The sequence below is a fragment of the Pinus tabuliformis genome, chromosome 8 (genome assembly GCF_031772625.1).
Source record: "Pinus tabuliformis cultivar Carrire ecotype Pingquan chromosome 8, CPIR1, whole genome shotgun sequence".
NCBI lineage: Eukaryota > Viridiplantae > Streptophyta > Pinopsida > Pinales > Pinaceae > Pinus > Pinus tabuliformis.
This window is the reverse complement of record NC_142294.1, coordinates 1,045,667,432-1,045,691,135: the sequence shown is the minus strand read 5'-3', so window position 1 is coordinate 1,045,691,135 and position 23,704 is coordinate 1,045,667,432. Positions and strand designations below refer to the sequence as shown.

Here is a 23,704-nt window from a genome sequence, read left to right as displayed (position 1 = left end):
GTGATGAGGGGCAAGATCCTCGAGGTACCCAACATCTTGGATTAGGCGTTGCTATGAGAGCACCGAAGAGGAGTAGCAGATTGGCTGAGTCAGGTAGAGACGGATGCGAATGAAGCGGCAGAGAGAGCTACAGTGCAGTAGTTTCGAGACAGCGCAGAGCTAGCACGCTGCAGCAGTGCGAGAGGCACAGGAGTGTTGCACTAGTGTAGGAAGGCACATAGAGGTGTGCAACAGATCGAGATGCAGGGAATTGTTGTAGCAGTGCAGAGGTTAGAGAGAGGGAGCACTTGTCAGTGACAGAGGGAGCTTCAACATTAGAGGGTGTTTCTAGCCCAATTGGGAGGTTAGTTGGGAGATCAATTACTTGCTTCTCAATAACTGAGTTGTAGTGCAACACTGGGCAACACAGTGCAACATGATGAGAGGAGGTGCAGTGCTGGGAGGAAGGACTAGCAACAACACTGATGCAGAGGGCGCTGTCGTACAGATGCAGATGTGGCAGTGGCAGAACCATGGGCAGTAGTACAGGATGCAGTAGTGCAAAGGATGTTGGGCAGGAAGGTCTAACATCAGCACAAGTACCGATGCATGATGATTAGAGTAATACTCAGTGAGGAGTATTTCTAGAGCACAGTCCTCGTTAAGAGGGAGTGTTGATTTGGGGTAGCATCGGATGTGCTCTAGCCACGAAATTTTGTGGAGAGGTTGGGGCACATGAGATCTCCAATACCCATAAAGGGTTTGCGCAGATTCTAAACAGATCAAGAGATATTAAAATAATTAATATTTTTAATGGAGTCCCTAAGTCTAAATTTAGGGAAAATAAAATATTAATGTGTATTAATATGAATCTGTGTTAGAGTGGTCCAAAAGACATGGATTAAGCCAGATCTAATCTTAGCCGTTGATTAGGGACTTAATCTCGGTCATTGATATGTCAACGAGAAAAGTATAAGAGGAGGCTTGAGGGTCACTTGGAGAATACACTAGAGTAATTAGTCATTCTATTCTCTAGAGCGGGGTTTGCTAAGATAGATAGAATCAGTGATCGGATAGCAGCTGAGGGGCATTGAGTACAGAGAGACAGAGAGGCAGAGATAGTGCCGAGATAGCAGCAGAGCAGCTAGAGAGAGAGACGCAGGAGCAGCCAGTGCTCACGTAGGGCCACGCAGAGGCAATTAAGTGTTGTGCAAAGCACTAGAGGGGCCAGCGTAGCTGACGCAGAGGCTCAGAGAGCTGACGCAGGCCTCCTGGGGCTGACGCAAGGCTAACGCTGGGCTAGGAGAGGCTGACGTTGTCCAGATTGGGTAGACGCTAGGGTTTCTGGGGCAGATTGGTGCTGAATAGCTGCCAGAAGGATTATCCGGCGTTTCATCCAGTAGATTTGTCAGAAACTGAGAGGTATTACTGCTAAGGAAATTCTCTGTTGGGTAGGCCAGTTTCGGCACACAGATTGTACTTTGATATTGCTTAATAAGAAAACACTCAGATAGTTGCACCAGTTTTCCCACATTGGGTTTCTTCGAGGACATTAGTCCAAAAATAATGGTGTCATATGGTGTGTTTGTTCTTGTTTCTTTTAGTTGTTGATTTGTAATATGTTGAGCATGCACTAGTGTTTATTTTCAGTATTTACATTGTAAATAACTTGTTAAGGAAAATAACAAGTAGGTAGGAATAAATCAGATAAAGTGCATGGAGGGTTTCTAAATAAGTAAACTTAGAAACTTCAACATGGTATTAGAGCGTGATTGCAGATCACAGTAGGACTAAAAGACATCAACCGAGCGGAGGAATAACAACAGAAAACAGTTGTCCCAAGGTGACAAAAGCTATTTCTAGCAACGCAGAAGCCAAGGAGTGTGACATAGAGCTAGGCAGGGCCATGCAAAGGAAGCTAGGAGCTGCGTAGAGGCTCAGAGAGGCTAGCATTGCTGGCACTGAGGCTCAGAGGGATGACGCAGGGCATCCCAGGGCTGACGCAGATCCATCCGAGGTGACATAGGGCCAGTGTGAGGCAGAGAGAGGCTGACTTAGTTCACAGAGAGGCAGTTGCTATGGTCTAGAAGGCTGCAGGAATATTGCAGTGGAGCTGGTGAGGTACTGTAGTCAGAACAGTACCTGACAGAGCAGGGCCAGAGGAGTTGTTACCGAGGGTTTCTAGCCAAGTAACCTGGATCAAAAGTGTAGCTGCACAAGTCGATCAGAGTTGGGGGCATCTAGACAAGCGACAGAAGGATTTCTAGGAGGGAAATCAGGACTCAGAGGGATTCTAGAAGAGAACTTCCAGACGGAAAGTAGAGACTCAAAGGAGTCGAACAGAGAACTTCTAAGAGGGAAGTAGAGGAGCATATGGCACTACAAGGGGTAAGAGACCAGGATAGACTGGATGGAGCATCGAACTTCGCTGTCTGGAAGTCCATAATCTTATCCGTGCCTCATAGGGATCGTGTCAAGAACTTCACCTTGAAGGTAATAGTTGTTCCAGTCGACCCCAGTGATAATCACAGGTACGAGGATGCGATAGCAAGAGCCAAATGCATTATCCTTGACGGGGTCAAGGATCATGTGGTACCACATATAGCCAAGAAGGAAACGGCATTTGAGATGTGGGCTCTCAAGAAGCTGTACCGGCATACTTCCGTGCAAAGAAGAATGCTGTTTGAGAATCAGATGAGGTCGTATGAGATGAAGAAGGGACAATCAATTGAGAGCAGCTAAGTGCTGCACAAAGCACTAGAGGGGCCATCGTAGCTGACTCAGAGGCTCAGAGAGCTAACGCAGGGCTCCTGGGGCTGACGCATGCCAAGAGAGGCTGACGCAAGGCCAACGTTGGGCTAGGAGAGGCTGATGCAGTCCAGATTGGGCAGACACTGGGGTTTTTGGGGCAAATTGGTGCTGAGTAGCTGTCGGAAGGATTATCCGGGGTTTCAGCCAGTAGATTTGTCAGAAACCGTGAGGTATTACTGCTAAGGAAATTCTCTGTTGGGTAGGCTAGTTTCGACACCCAGATTGTACTATGATATTGCTTAATAAGAAAACCCTCGGATAGCTGCACCGATTTTCCCACATTGGGTTTTTCCGGGGACATTAGTCTAAAAATAATGGTGTCATATGGTGTGTTTGTTCTTGTTTCTTTTAGTTGCTGATTTGTAATATGTTGAGCATGCACTAGTGTTTATTTTCAGTGTTTACATTTTAAATAACTTGTTAAGGAAAATAACAAGTAGGTAGGAATTAATCAAATAAAGTGCATGGAGGGTTTCTAAATAAGTAAACTTAGAAACTTCAACATCTATATATTACAAATAAGTTAATAATGCATTATCTTGCAAGAAAAGAAAGAATGAAACACATAAATGACATTTTAGAGGAAAAACCAAGTCTATATTAATTCTCATAGATGATTACATGATGCAAAATTTGAAAATTAACCTTTATAGATGAGGTTGTATATTGAAGGTTCCAAAATCAACCTTTTTACATGCTAATTGAAACAAAACATGAACTAATGACAAATATTGACTACATATTAGTAATCATAACAATCCTCATCCTCATCAACAAAAATATATCAAGATGCTTGCTCAACAAAAGAGGCAATTCTTCTATTGCATTTTGTTATGCTTGAATCACCACTAATATCAAGAGCAGTGTTATTTGGGAGCGAGAGTGAAAGCGGGGAGCGGGAGCGAAAACGGGTGCGGGAGTGACATTTTCAAAAGCTCCCAGTTTGGGAGCGAATCTCAAAGCGATTTTTATATAATATATATATTTTTTATATTTTGATACATATATGTCAACAAAAACATGTAGAATGATGAAGTAGATATAAAAAACATAAAAAAACATAGATTGATCATTGAACCATATAACATCAATCATCTAGAAGTTACAATTTTCATCAACCACGTCCACAAGTTAGTAACATATAACATATTGAGTCTCATGAATCATGATTCATCAATCTTAAAGTTTCAACTTCAAGATTTCAAAATTGAAAATTCAATATATAACATTTATGATCATTGATCACCAAAGTTGTATTTGTAAGCTAAGTTTAAACTTTAACCATTACAAGAAATAATATCTAACATGAAATGAAATGTTATAAAATGAATTATGAAATGAAATGAAACAACTTTCACGAAGCATCATATTCGTAATTGAGAATCATTACCAATGAGTTATAATTGCCAACTTCAAACTTCAAACTTAAATTGTCACAGTCATATATTGTTTACAAAAAATATCATTATGATATGAAAGAGTCAAGAATCAACAGTTATGAAAACTAATAGAAACTAGAAAAGACAAGTAAACTGTAAATCTATTATCTACTACTTCATGTGGCCCTTGCTACGAGAAGTGTCTGATGTATAAGCAAGTCGTGGTGGTCTTCTAGGAGTCTCCTCTCACACAGACCGATGACTAGAACCAGAAGGCACATGCCCTCCACGTGAGGGTGTAGATGGAGGCAGCGACAGCAAAGGAACAAGACTGTAATGACCCATCTTTAATATAGAGAGCACAAGAGTATTAGCATGCATACAATGCATGCATATGATAGCTACATATGCATGTATTGCACTATTATATATATATATATATATATATATATATATATATATATATATTCTAAATTAACTATAAATGTTGAAAATCGACACTGCTTCAGATAGAGGTTACACCCTCACCCATCACCAAACATATTGCTTAAATGTGTCATAATTAAGGAGAAAATACCCTAAATAATTTCATTAATATAAATTTAAAAGTAAAAAGTAAATTTGGTTATAAAGAAATAAATGTAAAATTTAAAGTTAATTATAAATATGGTTATATATTTATATATCCCATAATATTAATAAATTATATTAAATAATTATTAAAATATGAAATTTAAATCAAAATAAAATAAATATTATAAAATATGGGCATTTAAAAAAAACTAATAAAAAAATCCTAAAGGTAAACTAATACACATCAATATTCCTGTAGCTTTGAATAGATGGAGTTACACGTTACAAAGGGGGAAGGGTGTCACCATGTAGGAAGCAGTGACCTCCAAGAAATGTTATACATAGACGGAAGACGAGCATGAAGAGGGGGGGGGGCTAATATACAGAGAATGGGGAAAAATAAATCTGTTTGAGGGATGAGCCAGGGGCTATATTTTGGAACTGAAAATTGGAAAATCTTCCACTGTTCTTGGAGTTTTGGGCACGGGGGCTAGGGGACTTCCATTTCGAAGTCCTCTGGATCTGGGAATCGTAGAGGTTGATCCCAAATACGCAGGGAGGAATGGGTTGAATTGGTAATGGAACCAGAAAACTCGGAGCAACGGGGATCGACATCAGATGGGAGAATCAGGTATGCAATTGCATTTAATTTGATAGAACTAATATGATAGAATTAATCTGATAGAATTTTACAAGAAATTTGTTCATCTTGTTACATTTTAATAACAATCCTTACATTTGGTATCAGAGGCACGATTCATAATATTCTATTGCAATTTTGGCTCACATTGTAATTTCCATCGAACTTTGACTTCTTTGACTTCTTTGCATTGATGGTGGTGTCGAAAGGAATTTAAAGCCTGCCTGAGAAATGTCAGTTTGTCATAATCTCGTGAATTCCAAACATGCTGAATGGTTGGTCTGAAGCTTTGATGAACTTCTTTTGATACCGACCATAATAAACCACCTCAAGTCTAACATGTCTATTTTGAAATTAATATAAGATAAGAGCCCCTAATATGGAAGGCAAGGATCTCTGGATTGTATTATTAAAAAAAAAAAACTGTCACAATCTATTTATTTTCTGACACTTGTAGAGTACTAAACACAATAGAAACTTTCCAGGTTTAGCTTTTTCAATCAAGAAATTAGATCTTGTAAATATATAACATCAGCCTCAGCTCAAAAATTATAATTCTCAAGTTGTCAGCATGCATTCTATATACCAGAGAAGAAATGCATATGATCGAACTGTTCATTATATTTTGAATGGATGTTGTCTGATGATACCCACCATTTTTCAATGCGGCCATACTTTTATAGAAATCAAAAATTAATACAGTAGGTAATCCAGTTATATCAAAATTTCAGGCATTCATATCTGATTGTATTTCTTATAAATACAGTTCCAATTGCAAATTTCATATGTGTTGCAATCTTGGTAGTGATATACCATATATTGAATTTGTTCAAGTTGTATTAGTAGAATATATCTCCAGATATCAGTGTCATTAGAAAACATCTCCAGAAATCACTATCGTAAGAAACAACCGATCTTGTGATCATTTCATCTCAAGTCAACCGCCTTAGTTGAAATGTCTCTCTCTTGATTAAGAAAGAAGGGCTTCCCAATTAAGAATCAAGCCCAATCTCAACATCCTCCCAATTTGATCTGGTAGAGTTCTTGTTAATATTAAGCTTGAATGGGCCCGATCTTCTTAGAATCCTCTTAGGAGTCGGAAGTTCAAGGATAGAATATGTACATTTCGGATAGAGTATGTACATTTCTATAAAATTAACAGTCAAATAGCTTTGCAGAGAGTCCATTTTACTATCTGGTTTCACTAACACCTTAAAATTAAATTATTATTGAAAACGGAGTGTTTAAACATTTAGAATTATATTGTGCAGTTGTTTTTATTTTATTTTTCTTATTTAACAGTAATAGGATAAATTGCATTATTAACTTGCTACGACAAAAACTACAACAGAGATTGCACATGATATTGTTTTATACGCGATTTTTTCGAAATTTATCGTGGAGGATCGGGGTAGCGCGATTTTATAAGCAAAAACACGAATTTCTTTTATTTCATTTGGACAGCAGAGTGCGCGGAGGGCTGTGGAGACTTGGAGAGTTGGAGAGGCTTGGAGATTTTGCCATTTTTGAGTTAAATCAACTGCGTGGAGGAGAAAATCAAAGAGTGTGCTAAGGAGGAGACCGATTATTTCCATAAAAACGGTATGGGCACCAATTTTTTTTTGTTTTCATTGTTTTGAAATTTTGTTTTTGTTGTTTTTCAATGTTTTTGGTTGGGTTTGGAATGGGGTTTTTGACATTTGTCCAATGTAATTTTTTTTTTTAGTTTTTTTGGTTGGGTTTGGAATGGGGTTTTTAACATTTGTCCAATGTATTGTTTTTTTGGTTTTTTTGATTGGGTTTGGAATGGGATTTCTTAAAATGTATGTAATTTTTTTTAGTTTTTTTACAATGTAAAAATTAAAATACTAAATTGTAAGTTTGTAACTTGTAAATATTAAATTGTAATCCTTATTTTCCCATAGGTTCACAACTTCATCGAAACACAATTCAAGTTTTCAACTTCAAAGTTCAAAATCAAACATGCCAAGGAAATTGGATCCTTTCTGGGAATACGCTGAACCTGATGCTCTGAATGATAGACTAAACTTGACTTGCAACTTGTGTGGGCACCATATGTCCGGGGGGTGTACAGATTGAAGTATCACCTTGCAAAAATACCTGGATTTGATGTAGGGCCTTGCAAAAATACAAATCCTGAACTCATCCAAAGAGCCATGAAAGCATTGGAAGCTTTAGACCAGAATAGAGAGGCCAAAGAAGAAGTGAAGAGGCAACTAAAAAAGTCAGCTGAAGCAAGTGGCACTGGTTCTACTGCAGCATCAACCAATTCGGAAGCTGCCACATCATTTTTTGTTCCTCGAACCACACCTGGTTCACAGCCATCTATCAGTTCAATGCTAAAAAGAACTGAGAAAGAACAAGCTGACAAGTTGCTGGCAAAATTTCTCCTTTGGAGTGATATTCCTTTCAGCATTGTAAGGAATAATCCATTTTTCCAACCTGCTATTGATGCTATTGCAACTGTTGGCCCAGGGTACAAAATCCCTCATTATCATGATTTCAGAGGCCAGATTCTTCAAAATGAAAAGCTTGACTGCACCCAAAGATTGGAGGATTTTAGGGCATCATGGGCACAAACATGATGCACTGTTATGTTAGATGGTTGGACTAACCAAAAGGGGAGAACCCTTATAAACTTCTTGGTTAGTTGTCCCAAGGGGACTATGTTTATCAAATCTGTTGATGCATCTGCACAAATCAAAGATGCAAGAACTTTATGTGATTTGCTAGATGTGTTTATTTTGGAGGTGGGTGCAGAAAATGTTGTCCAAGTCATAACGGACAATGCTGCAAATTATGTTGCTGCTGGCAGGATGCTTATGGACAGGCATCCTACTTTATTTTGTACACCTTGTGCTGCACACTGTATTGATTTAATGTTGGAGGACATAGAGAAAATTCCCTTTGTCAAAGATATTGTTGAGTCATCCAAAAGCATTACAAAATTTATATATAACCATACATCTGTGCTTATCTTGATGAGAAGATTCACCAACAACAAAGAGTTAGTGCGCCCCGCCATTACCGGTTTGCCACCAGTTTCATATCTCTTCAATCCCTCTTGAATTCTATGTGGGATGTGAAGAGAATGTTTCTTTCAGAGGAGTGGTGTCCTATGCCAATGAGCCGCAAACCAGAGGGAGAGGCCGTATCCAGACTAGTTTCATACCAGGAAGACTTCTAGGCGGGAGTGCAGGAGGTGTGCGCCGTTACTGAACCTTTGATAAAGGTTCTTCGGTTAGTTGATGGTGAGAAGCCCGCAATGGGCTATTTGTATGAGGCCATGGACAGGGTCAAAGAAGCCATTTGGGCCTGCTATGATGATAAGGGAGATGATGGGTTTCAGAGACAACTCCTCCTCTGGGGAGTGCTTGATGAGCGATGGAACAACACACTCCATTGTCCCATTCCTGCTACTGGGCTTTTCCTGAACCCCGCATTTTCTTACGCATGTGGGTTTGTATTTGATGCTGAGATCATGGAAGGATTCTTATCCTGTGTCCAGAAGATGGTACGATCTCCAGCAGAACGTATAGAGATCTCTAAAGAAATTGAGACATATAGGATGGCAGGTGGCACATTTGGCTTTGACATGGCTGTGACTGATAGGACGATTAAAATGCCAGGTATTTTTTAGTTTGTAACTTTGTTTCAAATTTCATTGTCTCTTCAAATTCCATTTTTTTCTTATGTTTATTTAAAATTTTATTCGTAATTTTGTTGTAGATGCATGGTGGAGAATGTATGGTGGCAGGGTACCCCTTCTGCAAAAGCTTGCCATTCACATCCTCAACCAAACATGTAGCTCCTCAGGATGTGAGCGCAACTAGAGTGTATTTGAAAAAATACACAACAAGAAGCATAACAGGTTAACGCTTAAACATTTAAAATATTGCAAATTTCCAAATAAATTTTTGAATTCATTAAACAATATTTTTTATAATTAGTAATTATTATTTCATGATATTTATACAGGTTGGAGTCTCAATGACTTAATGACATGGTCTATGTCTACTACAATCTTCGATTGTGGGTGAGGCAACTTGAGAGGACACGTAATATGGAGGCCATCTCATTGGATGGGATTGACACAACTGCTGCATGGAGGGTTGAGGCCGAGAGGCCTCTCATGGAGTCCGCTGATGATTGGTTAGTGCGGGATGTAGTGGAGGAGGAGGAACAGGAGGAGGAGGTGACACCACCTGCCCGGGCTACCCCTGCCACCAGTAGAGGACGTGGTCTACCTCCTATAGCTCCTACTTCTAGTTCTTCAGCTTCTAGAGCACAACAGACTCCACTGCCAACTCCACCAGCACCAACATCTACATCTAGAGGGAAAGGGAAAGCTGTGGCATTTTCTCGCAAGAGGGGCAGAGGAAATCAATAGTATTAGACTTTAGTTATTTTGTTCATTTTATTGTATATGACATTATGACTCATGAGATACATTATTATATTTTTTGTTGATATTTTGAGGCTGAGTTGGGACTCAGGAGTCAGGACTTACTATTCAGGACATGATTCACTGTTATGTGTGATTTTAGCACTAGAAATGATATTAAACATCTTATATATTAGTTCTTTTATCATATTTATGTGTCAATGTATTTATTTTATGTTGTAGATGGTTTAGATATTAAAAAAATTGAAAAAAAATGAAAAAAAAAAGAATATTTTTGTACCAAACGATTTTTTCCCGATAATTACGATTTTTTCCGATTTTTTCCTCGCGTCGATATTATCTCGATAATGATTAATGCAATATTGATCTATGATGTTCTCTGACTTTAAATTTCATGGATTTTTGCAGTAAGTTTAAAGAGGCAATTCCTGTTACAGTGGATGTGTTCTTTATTACTTCTTAATACTCTGTATTTCTTATCAATTTCTCGAATCCATATGTTACCCTATAGAAATAACACCCTTAGCAAGTAAAATATACACTGTCAAACAGTGACTGTTGCATTCCTTGTACCCTGTGAGCACTAAAATCAAGAAAAGACAAAAATGGTTGATTTGGACTCTTCTAATGTGAAAGTTAATAGAACAATGTAGAATTTAAAATTTGCATGAAGGGAGTGTTTCTTATTATATTATATTTCATGCAGAGGAGGGAAAGAACAAAGGATAATATTGTACCTCTAAACTCTTTGACCAAGCATTCAAAGAATCTTAAATTTCATGAATAGGAAATGGCCGAGCTGGGATGCAAGACATAGTTATCTACATAGAGAACACATTAATTAAAGCAAGAGTGGTACTCTGAGTTGGATAATTCTAGTGATTTTGATTCAATGCATGGTAGTTGGAGAGATGAAGATAGTACGCCTGACATTTCTGGGGACAGCAGGTTATTGTCTCCTGTTAACACTAATAGAATTGAGATTTTACAAAATAATATTTTGGGGAAAGAATTCCAGAATGTACATTCCGATGCTAGAGAATCTCTCAGCTCTTCTGTAGAAACAGTTAGAGAAGACATTAATGATTCCTCAGTGTTTGAAGGTAACATTTTGGCAAATGAAGAAATACATTTGGATTTATAGAACCAATATGTTGAAGCTTTTTACCATGAATCTTAGAACATAGAGAGAGACTTCCTTAAAAGAGCACTTCCAGTTAAACTTAGTGGTGAATTAATTCATAAATATGTAGAATTTAACATTATGAAGAGAATAATTGAATTCGCAGGTAAAAGTTGAATTCAGATTCTTCAAAAGATTCCCATATCTTGAATAAAAGATAAAGATTGGGACTTAATGGATAATTTGTTTGAAATATAAAATAATGTTCACATAGCAATCCAATTGGTTCCAATTAGTAGGTTATGTGCCTTATCTTCTGTTATAGTAAAGTTTGAGAGCATTGACTTGATGAAAATGATGGGCAAACGGAAGTATATAGACAGGAGAGGCAAAGGTGCTTCTATAGCAAATTGAGGCATAAATCTAAAACAACCATGGAAATACATGTTGAATGTTATATTAGTGATAATAGAATGAAAGTACAATGAAAAGGTACGAAGGATCTAGTGAATTGGACTCTTTAGAGATCATGGCAGGGTCCAAATACCACAATAATACCTATGGACTAGTGAATTTGTAGAACAAATATTAAAGCTAGTACAAGTAGTCATAAGTGAAATTGTGGAAAAATAAGAAGCAAGAAAAGGTCATAAAGCTACATAGTTTCTATTGTAAGCAAAAGCATTGGAACTTGATACAAGACTTAGACTTTAGGATAGAGAAAGGAAATTTATGAGTAATGCTTATCACTTTGACATGACATTTGCACTAACTTTTCAAGGAATGATTGTTGGGACAACATTCAAACCTAATTTAGCAATTCTTATAATTGATGAATACAACCTAAGCACAGGTTCCATGAGCATAAATACAACATATAGGGCCGAGGTATTGAAAGAGTATACTACCATTTAAACATAAAGCAATGTATGGTGTATTATTGTTAGAGGAAATGTTGAGTACAAGATATGTTCCCCAAATGTTGTTGCATACCATGCTTTGATCTAGGTATTTCAACATATATATATATATATATATATAAGAGCACAACAAACAACATTATTGTTAAAAGGAATGAATTGAGGTCTATCTTTGCTAATGACTATACGCATAATGCATTTTTTTACCAAGATAATAACCCAGCTAGTTGTTACTGGAGCAAAAACATACAGATCAATGAATGTTTGGGACATAATGATATGTGCTTGTAAGATCAAATATCAAGTGTTAGTTCGCAATCCAAAGTCATAAGTTTTATGCACAATCAATACATGAAGGAATGATTTCAAATTATTATGTTTAAACATTACTGGTACATGGATACCTAGATAAATCATGACTTATGTTATGAATGTGATATCTATAATTTTGTTTCTTTTTTACATATCAACACGAATGGTGAGATGGAAATAAAATAATAAATACACTTGAATACTTGATGTGAAAATGAATTTACAAATATATTATTTAGACATAGCCAAGTATGTTATATGAACTCAAAGATTAATATCATAGATGAGAGTTTATTGAAATGCATAGAAAATCGTTATCTGAATACAATTGATTTTGAATATATTGATGCATATGTTATAATTTGTGGGCAAGTGTTTACATTGCAAATAGTATCATTACCAAACCAAGTACGTGATGACAAAACTCCAAGAACAATTGAAGCTCAATGAGATTCCATGATAGGGTATTGACCCTAATTCTACTAGGAGGGGTGGAGGTGTTGCCCACCGTTTATCCTCCAAAACCTAGAGTCATGGGAGGACTGTGCGAGTCACGCTCCCCTAGACATGTGATGATGATTGCTGGATGCCTACTGGGAAATCAGGTCAATATAGTCGACGTTGCCATCCTTAGAGTTTATGAATGGTTAGGTCAGTATAACTGACGCCATGGCATACTCCAGTAGAGGACGGATAGGATGGGAGCGGAAGAGATTAGGAAGGATAGGATGATTTTAGAATAGCTTGGGAACTTGGTTGGGGCATGGCATGATCATTAAAATTATAAAAACACCAATTTTATAATGTCGTTACATTAAATAAGAATTTAACCTCGATACGCAACCCTAACAAGAATGTACTAATCGCTAAAATAAGTATTGATATACGGTAAAAACTCTAACTTCGGGACGAAGTTTTCTGAAGGAGGGATGTATGTAATGACCCATCTTTAATATAGAGAGCACAAGAGTATTAGCATGCATACAATGCATGCATATGATAGCTACATATGCATGTATTGCATGTATTGCACTATTATATATATATATTCTAAATTAACTATAAATGTTGAAAATCGACACTGCTTCAGATAGAAGTTACACCCTCACCCATCACCAAGCATATTGCTTAAATGCGTCATAATTAAGGAGAAAATACCCTAAATAATTTCAATAATATAAATTTAAAAGTATAAAGTAAATTTGGTTATAAAGAAATAAATGTAAAATTTAAAGTTAATTATAAATATGGTTATATGTTTATATATCCCATAATATTAATAAATCATATTAAATAATTATTAAAATATGAAATTTAAATGAAAATAAAATAAATATTATAAACTATGGGCATTTAAAGAAAACTAATAAAAAATCCTAAAGGTAAACTAATACACGTCAATATTCCTGTAGCTTTGAACAGATGGAGTTACATGTTACAAAGGGGGAAAGGTGTCACCATGTAGGAAGCGGTGACCGCCAAGAAATGTTATACATAGACGAAAGAGGAGCATGAAAGGGAGGGGGGGGGGAATATACAGAGAATGGGGAAAAATAAATCTATTTGAGGGATGAGCCAGGGGCTAGATTTTGGAACTGAAAATTGGAAAATCTTCAGCTGTTCTTGGAGTTTTGGGCACGAGGGCTAGGGGACTTCCATTTCGAAGTCCTCTGGATCTAGAGACCGCAGAGGTTGATCCTAGATAGGCATGGAGGAATCGGTTGAATTGGTAATTGAACTAGAAAACTCGGAGCAACGGGGATCGACATCAGATGGGAGAATCAGGTACGCAATTGCATTTAATTTGATAGAACTAATCTGATATAATTTTACAAGAAATTTGTTCATCTTGTTACATTTTAATAACAGTCCTTACAAAGACTCGGAACTCGAGCACTACTACTAGATGGTGGAGGTGGTATGGTTGTTGCTTCATCTTCCTCTCTCATAAGTTCCGCTTCCAGTTCTTCAAGATGTATAGTGCCATCCTCCAAATTATCATCCTCTGGGTGGTTGTCCCAAATTTTATATGTTGGATCCTCATAAGCCCGATCACAGTATTGACTCAACAACTTCAAGTTGTAGTGCACATAAACCAAGCTTTCTGCCCGGTTTTCATTGAGTCTGTTTCTTTTCACATTATGTATGAAGCTGTAGGTGCTCCAACACCTCTTTGCAGAAGAAGTATTTACAACCTGTGAGACAACTTTTTTTGCCAATTTTGGCAAAAGTCCATGGCCTTGATATGGTTCCCACCATGTGGGAACATCAAATCTATCTCTATCTTCCATTGCATGAAAGGTACCAAACAAACCAGTGCCACTGAAGTATCTGCCTAATTCAAGACGCACACTAGCACATTCCTCCTTGTCAGGTATCAACTTTTCTAATGCTTGAAAATATTCTGTAGATACCTCTTCATCTATATGGGGTTTGACCCTAACCCCACCCCCTGGTGCAGGTTGGCCCAACCAAGATGCAAAGTAGTATTTTGGTGTAAGGATATATGCCAAGCAATGTAGTGGAACATTACGTTTATCCCACTGTATACACACAATCGTGAATCAGTTTATACAAATTGGGATCATTGTTATGAACAATATCTTTTATTTTCCCCAACATGGTATCCATTTGCTCATACACCTCGCTAATCACTGGTTTATCTGTATCTGCAAACCAAATCATGTGATAGATGGGCTTGGTGAAATCCAATACTTGCCTCACATGTGCCCAAAACATACCATCAAGAGCAACCTCCTCCACCTGTTCAAAACCTTGCCTGTCAGCTGCATTTGTAGCCATTTCCTTTAATACCTACCAGTATGGACTCGATACCATGCTAGCCAATGACTCTCTTACCTTCAAAAGGCGCCTGAAGGTGAGGTAATAGCTACCAAATCTAGTCCTCGCAATCTTCAACAACTCCAATCTTGAGTGACTGCGGAAAAGGCCATGGGTATTGCTATGATTTGTAATAAATTTTATCATTTGTTTGCCTCTCTTGTACAATTCACCAATCCATTTGTATTGTTCGTTTTTGTTCTTAACAATATCATGCATCAAAAGGTTCATTGTGTGAACCAAACACCCAGACCAAAATATGTTTGGGTATTTATCCTCAATAATTGCTCCCGTTGCCTTACAATTAGGAGCATTATCAGTGATGACTTGGATGACATTGTATGGCCCAATACGCTCAATTGTTTCAAGCAATGGTTCTGCAATGTTGATGCCGGTCTTGAACTTCTCTGAATAATCATACGCTGAAAGAAAGAAGGCACCACTAACAGACATAGCAAGAACATTTATCAATGGCTTACCTTTTACTTTTGTCCATCCATCAGATATAATGGACACCCCATGGTTAGTCCAAGAACTTGTCATTCTATTCAAAGAATGTGATATTTTTGCTTTTTCATGATCAAGTCCAACGGTTCTTGCCTTGTCATACCCAAGGCTCTTGTATCCTTTAGGGGCATCATTTATGGCAAAAACCATTTCATGCCAATAAGGTGAGCGAAGAACATTGAATGGTATCCCACATGCATAGAGAAACCTGTAAACTTTTGAATCCACATTATTCCTACACCCTTCATCAAGGAAATCTGATATGCTTCTACTTCTTAAACCTGGTGACCCTGTTCCTCCATATCCACTGCCTTGGGAGGAAGCTGAAGGAGTTTTTTGTGCATGTGATTGTGAGGTTGGTTCAAAGAAACCCTTTGATTTTTTAGATTTGTATTGGGCTTCCTCCTCTTCCCTTATGTATTTGCTCTATCTACTACTAACACACCTGAACAAGTTTTGATTCCTATTTGTTTATCTCCATCCCATGGCCTTTTCCCACAGAGGTGCTTTCTGGTACGGGTGTATGAACTTGTGTAATTATTGTTGCAATGGGGGCAATGAAATTTAATGGTTCCACCCCCTTTCCCTGCTTCAGGCCTATTAACATATTTCCACAATGGAGTTTGGTCTTGTTTAGTTTTTTGAGCTGACTCATGTTTACTCTCCTCCAGCTCCTCCTCACCAGAGTTTTCATCAAATCCAATATGACCCCCTTCTTTATCTCCTTCTTCATTTTCAACCCTCCTTTTTCTTCTCTTCAACACGATAATAACCAAAAAAGGAACCAAGAAGAAGAAAATGGAAAGAAATATAACCATGATGTTTGAATCTGCAAAAAAATGGAATGAGAATGGGAATGGGAGAAAAAAAATTAAAAAATGGAATGGTAATGGGAACGGGAGAAAAAAATTATTTAAATTTTATTTATTTAGTAATGATTCATCAACATTAAAAAAAAAATTGATAGAACCTACCTCTTTGGCCTCCAATCTCCCCTCGCTTTCTTTTGCTCCTTGCTCCTTGGCACTTGCTCTCTCGTTGCACCTTGCTCCTTGCTCTCCCTTGCCCCTCACTCTCTCTTGCTTCTCACCCTCTCTTACTCTCCTCTTGCTCTCACTCTCACTCTCTTCTAATTTTCTAAAATAATGAAATTGATTGGAGGGAGGGTTAATTTATATTCTCTCCCTCCCTCCCTTTCCTCCCTTCTTTCCCCCAAAACCGGTGACACCTTTTTCTTTTTCCGCGTGTGTGTTATTTTTTTGTGCTCACCGGCCAGGAGCATTTTTTTTAGGCCGGGAGTGGTCAGGAGCAATCGGTCCCCGACCGCTCCCGGAACGACGGGAGCGATCGCTCCCTACTTCGCTTAGGCAATAGGCAAGGAGCGGAATTTTTTTTCCAGGAGTGCGCTCCCGAGTTGCTCCCGCCCGGAGCGTGGATTGGGAGCCGGATCGAGGGGGGGCGCTCCGCTACAACACTGATCAAGAGAAACAATAGAGAGCACTATGTGTGATTTTTTTAAATGAAATTAGCCTAGGGCTGTGTGATATTCTCACCTAGCAATATTGCTAAGGGAAATATCATTCTTGGCCAATTTTGTCTTATTTCATGTTTTCACTTGGGAGATATGGATTCAGAGGTCCCACATGAATTTTGGGATTAAGTGGGGGCCGAACATTAGGAAGGAAGGGAAATATTGCGGCTCTAGTGGAGCGTGGGGGCCACCCCATGGATAATTACCGCCCACATGTGGAAGACACTCTCATTGGAGCGAAGTTGGTGGGGAAGTCGAGCTTGGGCCCACATGGGCATCTTGGAGGCTCTTTGATAAATAGAGCAAGAGGCACTCATTTTGGTTATTCATTCATCTATTTAGAAATTGTGTCTTTGACATAACACGCTTGAGTTGAAGCCAAGTTTGTAGTGTTGTTTAGCACACGAGTGTCTCCAAGCGGAGATCTCAACCCTTGCTTCGGTGGACTTCGAGTACCAGCCTAAGGAGGAAATCCTACCTATACCAGTTCGTACCAACAACAAAGAGTGCGAGTTTGTAGAGAGGATTGGAAGTACCATCACAGGGACTACGCAGTTCTTGGAGGATTCACGCTTGGGGGTTGAGGAGTGAAGGGCGTTAGTGGCTAAAACTTGAGGTGGAGTCTGGGGAAGTGTTGTGGGGGCTTTTCCAGAATTTTGGCGGAGCAACAAATGCAGCGTTTGCTACAGGTTATCTCTTTTGTTTGTGGAGAAGGGCCACGCAGTTGGGGGTCAATTTTGGAGTGTCAAAACTAGGACAAAACCTTTCTGGTTTATTGAGAAGAGGTCATGATTAATTTTGCCGAATTTTCTGGGCAGATTTGAGGAGTCAAACAGGGGCCTCAACTCAACCAGGAGCTAGGGGAAATTTTGGCTGAAATTCCAATGCCAACATTTGGCCAATTCCTTTGTGGCTTTTTGTAGGTTATTGGTGGAGAGCCTGGGGTTAATTTCCCGGAACTTTCTGAGCACCCAAGGAGGTCCTAACAACAGTTCTTTGCAGCCATCAACATATTTTTTAGGTAGTTTCAGCGCAGAGCCAAGAGAGAGCAACAACAAATTTGAGAGGAATTTCTTATTGTTCTTTTGGACTTAGCTAGCTGCCTTGAGCAAGCCCAGGTGCACTCTTATTAATAAAATGACTCAGATCAGCGTACTTCATGGAGATTTCTGGTTGTTAAATGTGTTGTAAATTTTTGTATGATTTTCTGCTATGTTTGCTTTGTTTAACATGGTATATTTCCATTAGGAATATTACAGAGTGAAATCATTTTTACAAAAAATATTTAGTTAAGCATTTTTGGGCCATAAAAGGGACCCACGCCCTTCTTGGTTAGTTGAGTGTGCTTGTAACAACATCTTAACTCGCCAAAATGCTGCAATTTTTGGTCTAAATGGCATCAAAATGTCTTCAGCTGTACTGTACAACATTTCAAAATTGCGAAATGCCATTTGTATGTTGTGGCTGACAACGTTTCGGTGAAGTTTTGACATTTCGGTACATTTCTGGTTCGAGTACACCACCCAGGAAAGCTTTTCATGCAACATAGTAATGGACCTCTTTCCTTGCCTTGGAGAACATGATGTGTGCCTCGGGAAGCACAAAATGCATTGTGAATTGTGAGAGTGCCATGTAAAATGATGAGAAACATGAACCATGGCCAAAGCTGCACATGTGTAAGATAAAATGCTCCACGTGTGGAATAGAATAGGTGTGCTAGATATGGGTGTTTCTACTCTTACATACTACAATCACCTTTACACGACAATAATCAAAAGTGACTAAGGTCTCTCATATATCATCTGTTGAAGTAGATACACCTCCAAGAGCCCCAAAGCTTTCCCAAGATATTAAATGCCCATCAAGGCAAAGAGTTACCACCCATTGGGGGTAGTTAGTGCATAACTACCATAGAGCTAGAGACAATGAAGATGCAAGCTAAAGGGACTGGCCATGACTGTCCACCTAAGGGGAGCTGAGATACCACATAGCCAACACTTGTACATATCATCCCACATGGACTTACATGGAAAAAGATTGCACACATTTGGGCCTTTGTCCAAAATTTTGGGGGGCCTTTGTCCTAACAGCCCCACTTTTGCTTGTCTTGTATAATGGTTATTCTACGATTGCTCATATTCTAGGGTGACCTTTGATTTTTTTAAAAGCTCATTAGAGACCAGCCATAGACTTGTGCATGCCCTATGTGTAAGTCCTATTTCATTTGTAGTCTCCAACTCTTCATCATAGCTTTATTTTTGTATCTTAAGAGTCTTCATCATGATGCATTTGATAACTTCTATACAACATGTCCAGTTCAACTTGGTACTTGTTCAATTCAACTTATGACTTGACACTTCATTACATTTAGTTTTGAGTATGTCTAGATAGGTAGTCGTTAGCTCCAACAATATCTTCTTATATTTTGTTTGAAGGGAATTTGTCATAGTTATGGCATGTTGCCCTAACTTCTGTACTAGCATAGGATTGAAGAATCATTTTCTTCTCTGTTGAAATAGAGTTACTCAATAATGATGAATATCAACAAGATATGATACAAGGCTTCATAATTGATCCAAGGGAAAAATAATTTTGTCTTCGAACATGAAGATATTTAACTCTTCAAAGAAGACGAAATCCCTTTTCCTTAGTTTCTGGCAATCACAAAATTGAGATAGTTTATGTGGGAATAAATTCTTTGATTGGAAGTCAATTGCGTTGTTTTTCTTATAAATGAAGTTTATGTTTGGGTGGTATTCATGAATATATAATCTATTATCTGATTCATGAACTTGCAATTATCTGATTTACATATTATATAATAGTTTTCTTTGATGATAAAAGATTGACTTTTTTGTATTCTCATTTGCAGAGGGTAAACCAATGTTTGCGGGATGCTTGCATTAATGCAACAATTACCATGGGGAATTACTGTTTGAATTTCATTGACTGTGGAGATGGGACTAAAACTTTTGAAGATGATAAAAATTGGCAACTATGGTTAAATAATTCAAATAGCACAAATTGTCTACAAGGTGCTCTTTCAACGGTGTTTACATATGGCATATATTCAACAGCAGTTCCGCTGACAATAACAAATAGCGTCATCACCAAGTACATTTATTCATTGTTCTGGGGTTTTCAGGTATTCAACTTCTTGATGGCTTTTATTTTAGGCTTCTGCATCCCCATGACTTGCTCTCTATACCTAATTTCAGATGATGATTTTATCATTTTTCATTTGGCTTAATTTTCCTTCTTTCTAGTTAGTAAATTAACATATGGCATGGTGGGGGGCTGGTTGTAACTTTATGCCTTTAGAAATGGTTGATTATGTTGTGTGTCTCAGTTCTATTTGCCGTTTTTACCCAGTGGTGGATATTAATAAAATCTGTCTATTTAGCTATCTCTTCATTTACCTGTGTACTAATGTGTATCATACTACGTTGTCTCTTGCTCGAGGACTAAATTTTTTCTAAGTCCACATCCATAGTGAATTTGCTATAGGAAGGTTCAATGCTAAGTTCCTAACATTCGTGAGTACATTCTACGAGTGAGATGAACTTCGTTCAAGTTCACCTTGATTGATTTGGCATCAATGGTTTATGGGCATTTGTGGTGGATTTGACATCGACAGTTGGTAAGAACCTTGACTAGAGCCTTGTTCCAGAGGTATCACATATAAGTTTGTAGGTCAAATTCAATGATCTGCTTATGCCAAGAAGCAACATATTCAATGTTATTTTTAGTAGGGTGTTTCACTTCTATTTTTACCATGTTGTGCCGTGCATATGGATGACATGCAACTTTTGGAGTGTGCATGGGATGATGAGGACAGTTATAGGGAAAGATCAGCTGTTCAAGTTTTCTGTTTTTAGATACTTGCAATTTTTAGCTGCTGATTGCCGTTTTGGGCACCTAATTGATAGTTCCCTAAATGGGCACTTTTAGAGTTTGTAGATTTTAAATCTTGGTAAATTACTATTTAAATAAAAATTGAACTTTGATTGCTTATTTGGACACCTTTCCTGGAGTTGAGCTTATAGTTAAGATCAATGTTATCAGAACCAGACTAGCTGTCAATATAGTCGACCCCAGAAAATGGAACTGGATTAGAATAAACAAAAATGAAAAACAAAACCAGACCATAAAACAGTTCAACCAAAAAATACATAAACTATGTTGCTAGGAAACGTGGGTTCGGGGATGGGTACGTCACTTTTTGAAACAGAGTACATGGGTTCGTCAGGGGTATATATATATATATATATTATAATATATATGAATTTGTATATTTTAAATTTTAAAGATTTAAACCAATGTGGAAAAAGTTGAAGTCGGGATTAATTCGGCAAGGGTCCAAAAGTTGAAAAACTCATTAAAGTCGGGAGTTTTTTGAAAAAGTCGGCAAAAAGTCGGCAAAATTTAAAAAACACAAAATTATTCATTTTTTTTTTTAACATCTAAAGTCGAAGTCATAGTTTAGAGGTGTTTTCAGTGTTTCACTACAATGTCATTCTTTACATATGAATTCAATCACTAAAAGGATGTTACACTCTTGCAGTCTGCATTCTAAGTGCATTTTATCACCAATGTTTTTCAACATTATCCACAAAAAATATGATCATAACTGTGTTGATTCTTAGGAATGTTCATCAGCTATTTACACTTCCTTGCTTGCTAATTTGGATACTCCTTGTCCTCTTTCTCTTATGTCTCACAATTATGCTCGTCGAGGTAGGTATGCACTTCTTTTTCATAGTCTTCTCAGTTTCTTATAGTAGCCTTCTAACAGCTTAGCCTTTGGCTAATGTCTCTTCTCTGTATTTTTTTGCACATCTCATATAGATCCCAATTATTTTGCAGACATAACATCCAGCAAGAGCAAACCAATAATAGTCGTATATGTTTCAACATTCAACAGAGTATAGCAACCAAGCAATTAATTTTCTCATTAACACCAACCAACTATAATGCTCGAAATTAAGATTCAACAACAAAACAAATTGCATAGCACAACGTTATCACCAAATTTCTAGGGCTATGTTTGAAAGATTCCACTCTCTACCTTAAGATTAAACAGGAGAAAATTATATCATTTTCACCTTTGCGGCCTCTTTATTCGTGGCCTGGGAGGGAGGCAGACTTTTTGGGTCGACTCCCGATTAAATCGGGAGTATAACGATTAAATCACGATTTTTTCCTTTCTGAAAAAGTCGCCAAAAAGTTGGGGGATTAAATCGTTTAGTTAAAAAATCGCATTTTTAGGATTAAATCGGGATTTTTTGCAGACTTTTTCCACACTGATTTAAACATGCACATCATTGAACATTCACATTGAAATTTCAAATTTTAGTTTGATATCAAATGGCCTTACTATTTTCAATTTTGTAACTGAGTCAGTGAGCAGTGTGGAAAAAGTCCCGAAAAAATCGGGATTTATTCCTAAAAACGCGATTTTTTCAGCGAAAGGAATAAATCGGCCGATTTTTTGGCGATTTTTTCATAAACGAAAAAATCGCGATTTTTTCGAAATACTCCCGATTAAATCGCGAGTCGATCGAAAAACTCGTCGTGGAAATTTTTTCGCTGATAAAATGCCGCAAATGGTTATAAGTTATAACTCGGTTTAGTTTTTGCGATTTGGTTTGTGCGTTTTTCATTGCGTTTGGAGAACCGAGAGCTCAGAGAACAAGGGTTTGAACTTTGCATCGTGCAAGCGTGGAGAGGAGCCGGATTGAATCATTGATAGCGTTCCAAGTTCCAACTTCCAGTTCAACTGTCAAGACTGAACATTGCCGGTAGCGTAGATCCTCATCCAATGTTACAGTTAAATAATAAATCTTTCCTGTTTAATATTGAATAGTTATTGCTTTTGATTTCTCACGGTTCACCATAAAATTTACGTCATACATTCCCTTGCATGATCAACCCACCAATCTTTCGTCTTCTGCTCACGGTGCACCTGTGCAAATACCCTAAGGTTACCAAGTCTACCACACAGATTTATGTCTCCACTTGTAGCCTGATACAGGTCAATAAAAATAGTGATACTTGAAGCTCTGAAAGACCTACAGAAAAGTGTAGATATGGAGTGCAAATAGCTACCAAATATACGAACCAGAACTGTTATGGTTGTCCCCCATTTACAAAATATATACATAATATTCCAGCATGCAATGCATAGTTAATATATGTCACAGTTTGGAATTTTAACCAGTGAGAGACAGCGCCACATTGGTGCCAGTTTGGATAGGGGGTGTCCAGACAGCGCCACTTGTAGGGTCTCGGCTCTCTCTTTTGCATAAGTATAAGCCTTAAGGAACTCTTCGGTTGGCTCATAATACTAAGAAGAGAAATAAGGAACTCTTCCATGATCTGCGAAAATTAAAAATGACAAAGTGATACCTATGATATTCAGTGTTCACAACTTGTAACGCTAATGTCTATGTCACACAGAACTTTCAGCTCATGAACATATGCTGCATAATGTAAAGTTGTTTGAACTTTGTACAGGGAAGGACTAGCTTTATTTGAAAATTATGGTTTAGTGTTGTCGGCCTTTGTTTTATTTCTGTGTCAAGCCTGTGATGTAATGGCAGAAAGTGGTGGCAAGTGATAAATATTAAATAAGTTGCAGCTTGAGAAAATCAAATTTTTTT

At 37.8% G+C, this 23,704-nt stretch overlaps 1 protein-coding gene across 3 annotated transcripts in view; it reads left to right on the top strand.

Annotated features, from left to right (window-relative positions):
* The window catches only part of LOC149238934 (putative cyclic nucleotide-gated ion channel 20, chloroplastic), a 531,460-nt gene that overhangs the window by 271,201 nt on the left and 236,555 nt on the right, over nucleotides 1-23,704 (top strand). For all 3 annotated transcript variants that reach the window (XM_089373243.1, XM_089373244.1, XM_089373242.1), the window contains one exon: nucleotides 19,915-20,187. In XM_089373243.1, coding sequence (XP_089229369.1) covers nucleotides 19,915-20,187 — 273 coding nt within the window. The remainder of the gene's footprint in view (nucleotides 1-19,914; nucleotides 20,188-23,704) is intronic.